Raw genomic sequence first — 9,078 nt, forward strand, 5'->3', positions numbered from 1 at the left:
TAGTTAAGGACAATTTTGAAATTTTAAAATAAAAATTTGGTTATAGGGTGAACAAAGTGTTTAGTATGGTGGAAATAGCTGCACCTTTTTTTTTTTTTAAAGCAAAGCAATCATAAAAGGGCCTTAGCCAAAAATTAATTAAATTTCAATTTTTTAAAAATAAGTATTCATGTTGGAGATGCCCTAGTCCGTGTTATTAAAAAGAAAAAGATAAGCATGATCATTCAAATTTTGAATAGTACAGTGCCTCTTACTGATCATTCAAACTCTAAATACAAATTCATCAACTTAAATTTCAAATGAAGTATTGAAAATAGCTGGTTGAGTGAGTGAAACTTAATGTACACTGATTTATTTTGTTCACTTCAATAAATTCACATTATGAATAAAAAATAGTCATGATTTTCTACACTATGGGTGGGTAGACCCCATGTGACCTGTAAAAACCCATTTTGAAATTAATGCATCAATTGCAAAGGTTGAAATAGTTTTGAATCAACTCCATATACCATTATGGGCCGCTTTTATATTCTTTTTCATACCCGATTTACTTGGCAAATATAGAAGCGTGTAGGAAGTAGGAACTCTTGGATATGTAGAACTCTTCCATTACAAGGAATCATCTCCGATCTGTTTGTGGTTACAGAAGTGTGTGCCTTGTCCTCTGGAGTATATGAGTTTTCTTTTCTTTTGTTTTTCTCTTTGTTGTTTCCCGGTCAAAGTAAAAAGCACTCGCAAGCTGATTATATGTCAGTCCAGTTCATGAATCAACAAAACAAACAAGGGAATAGTCTTAGTCATATTTCTTCAAATTGGTCCATCAATAATTTAAAAAAGCCCATAAAATTCTATAAATTCCACCCCCGTCTTTCGAAATCTCAACTTCACAACTCTCTCTCTCTCTCTCTCTCTCTCTCTGAGTCTCTCTGCCTCTGACGACTCTCTGCTTTGAACAGAGCAGAGATTGATTGTTAATTGCCTACTGGTATTAGAGCTCTGTAAGTCGCGCGCAGAGCAACCATCATTCTGTTAATTGCCTACCGGTCTAGTTTTAGACTTTAGTTCAAGTGTTCAACTACTTCTCCTGTTGCATATATTCATTATTGGTTTTTTAATTCAATGATGGTTGCTTCTTCATATATTTACCTCAAAAGTGACTTTGTAAATATTGATATATGTAATTTGTGACAGGAAATAGCTATGATGCCTGTCTCCTTGACGAGGGGGCTTCTTCTGTTATGCTTGTGTATAGCAGCGGCGACAATGAGAACAGCAGAAGCAGCAGGTGGAGGAGGATACATGAAATATAAGGACCCCAAACAGCCCTTGAATACTAGAATCAATGACCTACTGAGCCGGATGACTTTGGAGGAAAAGATTGGCCAGATGACGCAGATAGACCGCAGTGTTGCTTCAGCTGAGGTCATGAACAAGTACTACATTGGTAATTAACTAGGATATATCATTCTGTTGTTTTACCTGTCAAACTCACTGCATCCAATAACATGTCCATTATTTTGTGTTGTGTACAACTTCTTTATTCAATTTGGGGTGCATGGCTTGGCCTGCAGGGAGTGTCTTGAGCGGCGGTGGGAGTGTGCCATCAAAACAAGCTTCTGCAGAGACTTGGGTTACAATGGTGAATGATTTTCAAAAGGGTTCTCTATCAACTCGCCTCGGTATTCCAATGATTTATGGTATTGATGCTGTTCATGGCCACAATAATGTCTACAAGGCAACAATCTTTCCCCACAATGTTGGCCTCGGAGCTACCAGGCAAGTACTAGTGCTATATCCAATCCATAATCTATATATTACTTAATTAATAACGTAAATCTGCTAGCCAGTTCTCAATGATTCCTCATGAATATGGATATTGAATCGATCGGTGGTGGATCAACTACAGGGACCCTGAGCTTGTTAAGAAGATTGGAGCTGCAACTGCACTTGAAGTTAGAGCCACAGGCATTCCATATGTCTTTGCACCTTGCATAGCGGTAATAATTGTTACTACAACATTCATAATGCAGTGTGAAATTAGTTGAAATCCATGCTCATTGTATATATAATTCATTAAAAAATTCGATCTGTGCGCGTGCGCAGGTTTGTAGAGATCCAAGATGGGGTCGTTGTTACGAAAGCTATAGTGAAGATCATAAGGTTGTTCAAGCAATGACTCAGATCATACCTGGATTACAAGGAGATATACCACCTAACTCTAGAAAGGGTGTTCCCTTTATAGCAGCTGGAAAGTAAGAAACAAATTAATGTACTTGTTTGCTTGTACGTGTTACCTAACATTCTTTAGCATTTCACAAGCTCAGTAAATAGTAAAAAGTATCCTACATTTAAGTTTCACCCTTGATCAAATGAGGTAATTCCTCATAATTATAATTAGAGAGTTTTGTTGTATAGTATTTGTGACCCTCGATCGGCCTTATCCATTTCTGATTTTCTCCATCTGATTTGAGAGATTGAGGTTTGCGTACATATTCTTCTGCTTGATTGATCGGTGTTTGAAACCAACCTCAACTCATTGATTTCAATTGTGGTTGGTCAGTCCACTTGGATAAAGATGATTGATACGTTTACCATAGTGTGAAAGTTATAGTTTGGATTTATTTATATGGTTGAGGAATTATGCAGTATTCCACAAGCGTCTTTGCAGAAACTTCTGCACTCTGATTGTGACTAAAAAAAAAATCCATAATCCACAAGCTTCTTTGCAGTATTTCACTGTTTAGTAATTACTTTAGTAATTACAATTAAACATGGCTGACAAAGAAAAATATTTACAGTTTTGAAATATTGACCTTAATTATTGTTGTGTTTGTAGTAAAAAGGTTGCAGCTTGTGCAAAGCATTATGTGGGCGATGGTGGAACAACCAAAGGCATCAATGAGAATAACACTGTGATAAACAGGCATGGGTTGCTCAGCATTCACATGCCAGCCTACTATAACTCAATTATCGAAGGTGTTGCAACCATTATGGTATCTTACTCCAGCTGGAATGGAGTCAAGATGCATGCTAACCGTGATCTGGTCACTGGCTTTCTTAAGAATACTCTCCGTTTCAGGGTAATTCTAATCGATTTATAATTCCAGCACCGTCCCCTTTCATCCATTAATTTCACATTGTATAGAGTACGATACCGTTGTCACATTGCATTGTTTTTCAGGGTTTTGTCATCTCAGATTGGGAGGGTATTGACAGAATCACCTCACCACCTCATGCCAACTACTCATACTCGATTACAGCAGGGATCAATGCTGGCATTGACATGGTAATAATTATTGTCCATCTCCATCTGCAAATTAATTGGTTAAATTTCCTTCTTTCTTTACTTGGTATAAATAAATTAGCTAGCTTGATTATCGATGTTATCTGGCTGTCTTCTAACACGTCCTTCTGTTTTAACTGCTTGTCACCTACAGATCATGGTTCCATACAACTATACAGAATTCATTGATGGTCTAACTTTCCAGGCAAAAAATAAAATCATTCCCATGAGCAGAATTGATGATGCAGTGAGGAGAATTTTGCGGGTTAAGTTTATAATGGGGCTATTTGAGAATCCGTTGGCTGATCTCAGCCTCGTCAACCAGCTTGGCAGTCAGGTAAAGTACTTGACAGTTGACACTACCACTCTACAAGAAATGGGGAGCATTCTTAAACTAATTGAATGACATTTCGGATAATAAATTTAACAGGAACACAGAGACTTGGCTCGGGAATCTGTGAGGCGATCATTAGTTCTTCTAAAGAATGGTGAATCTGCAGACAAGCCATTGCTACCCCTTCCCAAGAAGACATCAAAAATACTTGTAGCTGGAAGTCATGCAGACAATCTTGGTTATCAGTGTGGTGGTTGGACCATTGAGTGGCAGGGATTGAGTGGCAACAATCTCACACATGGTAGTTAATTAAATTAATCATAGCCCCTTCTCTTCCCCGTAAAATCAAAATATGTCCATATTATTTATAACCTATATATTTTGTTCAACATGCCCGCAGGTACCACAATCCTAACCGGTATAAAGAACACAGTTGATCCAGAAACCGAAGTGGTGTATAAGGAGAATCCTGATGCGGAGTATGTTAAGTCAAATGATTTCTCCTATGCCATCGTTGTCGTAGGAGAACCACCATATGCGGAGACATTTGGTGACAGTTTAAATTTGACTCTCCCTGATGCGGGCCTTAAAACCATTACAAATGTTTGTGGTGCTGTGAAGTGTGTTGTCATCGTCATCTCCGGTCGTCCTGTTGTGATCCAACCATATGTTCCCCTGCTAGATGCTCTGGTTGCGGCGTGGCTTCCAGGAAGTGAAGGCCAAGGAGTTGCTGATGTTTTGTTTGGTGACTATGGTTTCACCGGCAAGCTTTCTCGCACTTGGTTTAAAACTGTTGATCAGCTGCCTATGAATGTTGGGGATCCACATTATGACCCTCTCTTCCCCTTTGGATTTGGCCTCAAAACAACACCCAGCAAAGCCAACTAGGAAATCGTTTTGCTACTCTTCAATGATTTTATGGATATATGTGAGGCTGTGAGCTAATGTAATTGACTTAGAATCCCTTTTTTTATCAGCATAAATCAAGCGAATAACCTTTAAGCAAAAGGCAATATTTGAGTTTATGAAAATTTAACCTTAAAGGATTTATCCTTGGAATTAATAAGGTCTTTCCAAGGAACAACATTATTGATACCAAGGTAACGGCAAATAGCAGTTTTATGTCGGATTCGAAGACGAAAATACTCCTCATGTGCTAACTAAGCTAACGGAGAAATTAGATGAAAAATCCAAAAATAAACGGTAGGGGGTAAATTGGCAACAATTGAAAAAGTGGGGGTGTAAATATTCAAAATTAAAATGTCAGGGGGTAAATCGACAATCATGGGATAAATCAGGGGGTAATTTGACTATTTTGCCAAAAAAATAAGGTAGACTTATGGTAATTAACTAGATTATTCTCCCGCGCGATGCTGCGGGTTTTCTTTTGTCTCAAATTTGTATGTTATAGTTGAGTCTCTTGAATTTCATTGTATCACGTCAATATTTATACTTACATATCATACTTTCATTACTACTAAAAGAAAATAATGAGCAGACCACTTCACTGTTGTGATTGCACTTAATTTGTAGCTCAAAATAGTCTCCTACAAATCTGGAAGAAGAATGAATTAAAAAAAATTAGATATTAAAAAAAAAAAAAAAACAGGAAGTAGAATGAATCAGAAGAAATTGAACATTAAAAAAAAAATACTCATAAGATGGAATGCAAAATCAAACAGACCGTGCAACATATGTGATGCCATAGATAACCACAGAAATAAATGGGACAATGAATCGAAATTCAAATGTTCTACAGCCACTTCATTTACATAGTATTCATTTAAGAACATTAGAGCTCCACAATAACAAACTGAAAACAGTAACAAAAATACAGCTGACCTGCAATGACAGTATACTGATCAGCAAGCTTCCTGCACCAAAACCAAGAGCATAACATACAATCAGCTTTACTAATCAAACCTTAGCCTAATCTAATCCAAATAAGTATATATATGAGTAACTTAAATACTATAATGTATGAGTATAACTGGTATGGAAAAGTTAAAGTTACTGATACATATAACTGAATATTATAAAAAAAAATATTAAAAAAAATACCAAAGGTAATATTATAACTGAATATTATAAAAGTTAAGTTCTTAGCATGGTATGTCTTTCAAAATTACCTTTAAAAGGATTTCTCTTCCATCACGTATTGATGCACCTGAACATGTATCCAAAAGCATATTTTAGTAGTAGGAAGAAACACATAATATTTTCCACATCGATTGCCCCAAGATCGATGCATGACCTATCAATTGAACATTTGTTTCACTGTGCTATCATTGGTACAGTTGAAACTGGGATATACGATTCGATACAACAATTATGAGCTACACATGATCAAACTTCAAATACAGATGATGCCAAAGCTGCATCAACAAAACAAATTTAGATGTTAATAAGTGAAGGCCAAAGTTGACTACAAAGTAATGTAAATGTTCTGTACACATTAGAAGTATCATCAATTCTTTTTTGGGTCTTTAAGTATCTGGGATTAAACACTTTAGCATCTGAATTATTGATATCACAGGAAACATAAGAAGACCCCAAGAGCAGGGTGCATCATCTGTTAGCTTGGGTATTTGTTTAGTATGTTGAGTATGTTCTAAAGAAAAAGAAGATTGAACAGAATGATAATATAAAAAAAAAAAAAAAACATGGGAGGAACAAAATCAGTCAACAAATAATGAAAATATGCTCCCAACATTGCACACAACAGAGAAGTCAAGAAATTCATTGCTAACTGTCCCAGTGATCTGGCTTGCAGAGACTGTGAAGATCATTACACCCCATCTCAAAATTAAACACTCAAACACTCAAAACAGATAAAACCCAGATGATATTCCAAGCTCTAGAGTCCAAATTGGCTCTGAAATTAAGATCACAGCCACCAACACCTAGAACACAGACATTTAGATCAGAAAATCAATGATCCCAAAAACCATGCAAACACAGCAACCCCAAAAACTCGACGAAAAAAAAAAATACAAATAGCCACAAACAGATAGAGCTGTGATTCTGAAAAAAAAAAAAAACCGATTGTTCCCGTCCCCCTCTTCCTTTTCTCTGAGTTATCTACCTTCTTCAACTGTTAATTTCATATATTACCAATCAGATAACTTCAGCTCTTCCAATTATGGGAAACAAATGGAATTGAATTACCAACCTTACCAATCAGTGAAGAATTTCAAGCTCCTATATTCTTGTTCTTCTTTCTTCTTCAAAACCCACAGAGCTTTCATCAAACAGAGAAAAAAAAAATGCAAATTCTGAAATTCAATTCTCACATATTCCCAGCATGAACTTGGTGTATCAAATTCTTCTTCCTCTTCCTGTTTCCTGTTCTTCCTCTCCCTGGAATTAGCCTTCACTTCCTCTCTCTCTCTCTCTCGCAGAAGAGTGAGAAGACCCAAAAGACACAGAAAACCTTCGTCTCTCTCTCTCTCTCAATCTATCTCTATCACTTTCTGAAAAGTTCAGATGGAGATATGTCAAAACTGAAAATTGATGGAAGATTTTGGAGCAATTGAAGGCGCGAATTACCTGTTCGTCGACGATATTGATATGGGAGAGCTGAGAGTCGGATTCACGGTGGAGATCCAAATTGAGAGAGCAATCGTGGTTATACGGTTATACTGCTGTAGAAAAAAGAAGAAACCGACGGTAGCGTCTGGCAGAACGATGGCAGAGCCGTAAAACAATTTAGAATGAGGGCAAAACCGTCATTTCGATGTGAACAGTGATAAACATTGCATAGGAACAGTGATGAACAGTGCTTAGGAACAGTGTAGGACGCTTAGTATATAGTAAATTTGCTGGTCAGTAGCCTTAGAAAACAACTTTAGAGTTAGGTGAAATATGCTTTGCAGCGGTAGTAGAAGCCTTAGAGAAAATAAGACAGTCATCAGCAAAGAAGAAGTTGGAAACTCCAAGCCCTCCAGAAGAAGAAAGAATCCCTACCTGATTTCTTGTATTAGAAGTAAGGTTGTTGAGGTTATGTATGAGAGGTTCAATACACAATCGAAAGATATAAGGGGATAAAGAATCACCTTGTCGAATCCCTCGTGCAGGGGAGAAAGCAGTTTGGGAAATTTCATTAAGTAGAATTGAAAAAGTGAGAGAAGAGATACAGTTCATAATCAAATTTGTCTAGGTAGAATGAAAACCAAACTTACAAAGGCAAAAGCGAATGTAATCCCAATTAAAAAATCATAAGCCTTCTCAAGATCTAACTTAATAGCTAGCTAGCGAGCTAAGTCTATTTTTAGTGTGATGAAAGTTAGAAAACATCTCATGAGCTATAAGAATATTATAAAAAATCGAACGTCCAGGTACAAAAGCTCATTGGTTTTGAGAAATGCACTTATACAGAAGAAGGCATAAGCGATTATCGATGATCTTAGAAATGATTTTATAACTCACATTACATAAACTAATAGGGCGGTAAAAAACTCCAAGATATAAAGGGTAGAATAGTAACCAACAAATATTAAAATAAAAAAGTTCAAAATTAGAAATGTGGGAACTGTTTTCTTGGGTCAACAACATGACTGCAAGTCATTGCATTGATAAAACTATTAACTGCATAACTGTGTCTTTTGTTATGATAAAGTGGAAAACGGGAGGCATCTTTTCAAGGATTGTAAAAATGTCCACATCATGTGCCACTCAAAATGAACCCTACCACACATCCACCCTCTTCCTTGAGCGAGTGGGTAAGATTGTTGGTGTGTGAGTTGCCTGTCCATGACGTTGAAATGGTCTTAACACTACTCTGGGCAATTTGGACGGTGAGGAATGACATAGTTTGGAATAATGGTTGCTTTAATCCTCTATATATAGTCAAACAGAACAAAGACAAAGGGAAAGTTTGGGAATTTCTGATGTATTGATCTTCTCAAAAGATGGAGTACATATACAAAGTATACACATTCCTAATAGGAAACTAATTACACCGTGATATTCTCCCCCTTAACTACATAATATTCTCCTTAACTATACAATCCTAATTATACTACAATTCCTACAATTATGGAGAGTGACTCACGCCAACACTCCCCCTCAAGTTGGAGCATACAGATCACGGATGCCCAACTTGTCAAGTGAGTCAGAAAACGCCTTGCTAGAAACTGCCGTTTTAAGAATGTCCGCCAACTGCTCCTCAGTAGGTACGAAGGGAAAAGAGATGATTTGTTGATCCAGCTTCTCTTTGATGAAGTGTCTATCAACCTCCACATGTTTTGTGCGATCATGTTGGACAGGATTATGAGCAATTTCAACTGCAGCTTTGTTATCACAGAATAAGGGCATGGCTTTCTTCTGCTTGAACCCTAAATCCCTCAATAAGTGCCTCAACCACAACATCTCACAAACTCCACGAGCCATTCCTCTATATTCTGCTTCAGCACTAGAACGGGCCACCGCCTTCTGCTTCTTACTCTTCCAAGTAATTAAA

The 9,078-nt window shown here is 37.0% G+C and overlaps 1 protein-coding gene and 1 long non-coding RNA gene across 4 annotated transcripts; one reads left to right on the forward strand and one right to left on the reverse strand.

Moving 5' to 3' along the window:
* The first annotated feature begins 535 nt into the window (after nt 1–535).
* Nucleotides 536–4,663, forward strand: LOC133720666 (uncharacterized). 3 transcript variants are annotated; one of them, XM_062147085.1, is made up of 10 exons: nt 536–648; nt 1,192–1,444; nt 1,572–1,776; nt 1,907–1,997; nt 2,104–2,252; nt 2,837–3,080; nt 3,182–3,286; nt 3,438–3,620; nt 3,714–3,918; nt 4,018–4,663. In XM_062147085.1, exons 2-10 carry the CDS (start codon nt 1,201–1,203, stop codon nt 4,503–4,505), a joined length of 1,914 nt encoding a protein of 637 aa, XP_062003069.1. In that variant the 5' UTR covers nt 536–648; nt 1,192–1,200; the 3' UTR covers nt 4,506–4,663. The 3 variants fall into 3 exon arrangements, with proteins under 3 accessions (XP_062003069.1, XP_062003067.1, XP_062003068.1); XM_062147083.1 differs by lacking the exon at nt 536–648 and adding an exon at nt 688–998; XM_062147084.1 differs by lacking the exon at nt 536–648 and adding an exon at nt 1,021–1,043.
* A 179-nt stretch (nt 4,664–4,842) lies between these two features.
* LOC133720668 (uncharacterized) lies at nt 4,843–7,290 on the reverse strand. Its single transcript, XR_009851963.1, has 4 exons — nt 7,167–7,290; nt 5,747–7,090; nt 5,460–5,491; nt 4,843–5,172 (listed from the first exon to the last, which is right to left on the reverse strand). It is a non-coding gene; the product is annotated as an uncharacterized LOC133720668 (long non-coding RNA).
* Between the last annotated feature and the right edge of the window lie 1,788 nt (nt 7,291–9,078).

The sequence above is a fragment of the Rosa rugosa genome, chromosome 7 (assembly GCF_958449725.1).
Source record: "Rosa rugosa chromosome 7, drRosRugo1.1, whole genome shotgun sequence".
NCBI lineage: Eukaryota > Viridiplantae > Streptophyta > Magnoliopsida > Rosales > Rosaceae > Rosa > Rosa rugosa.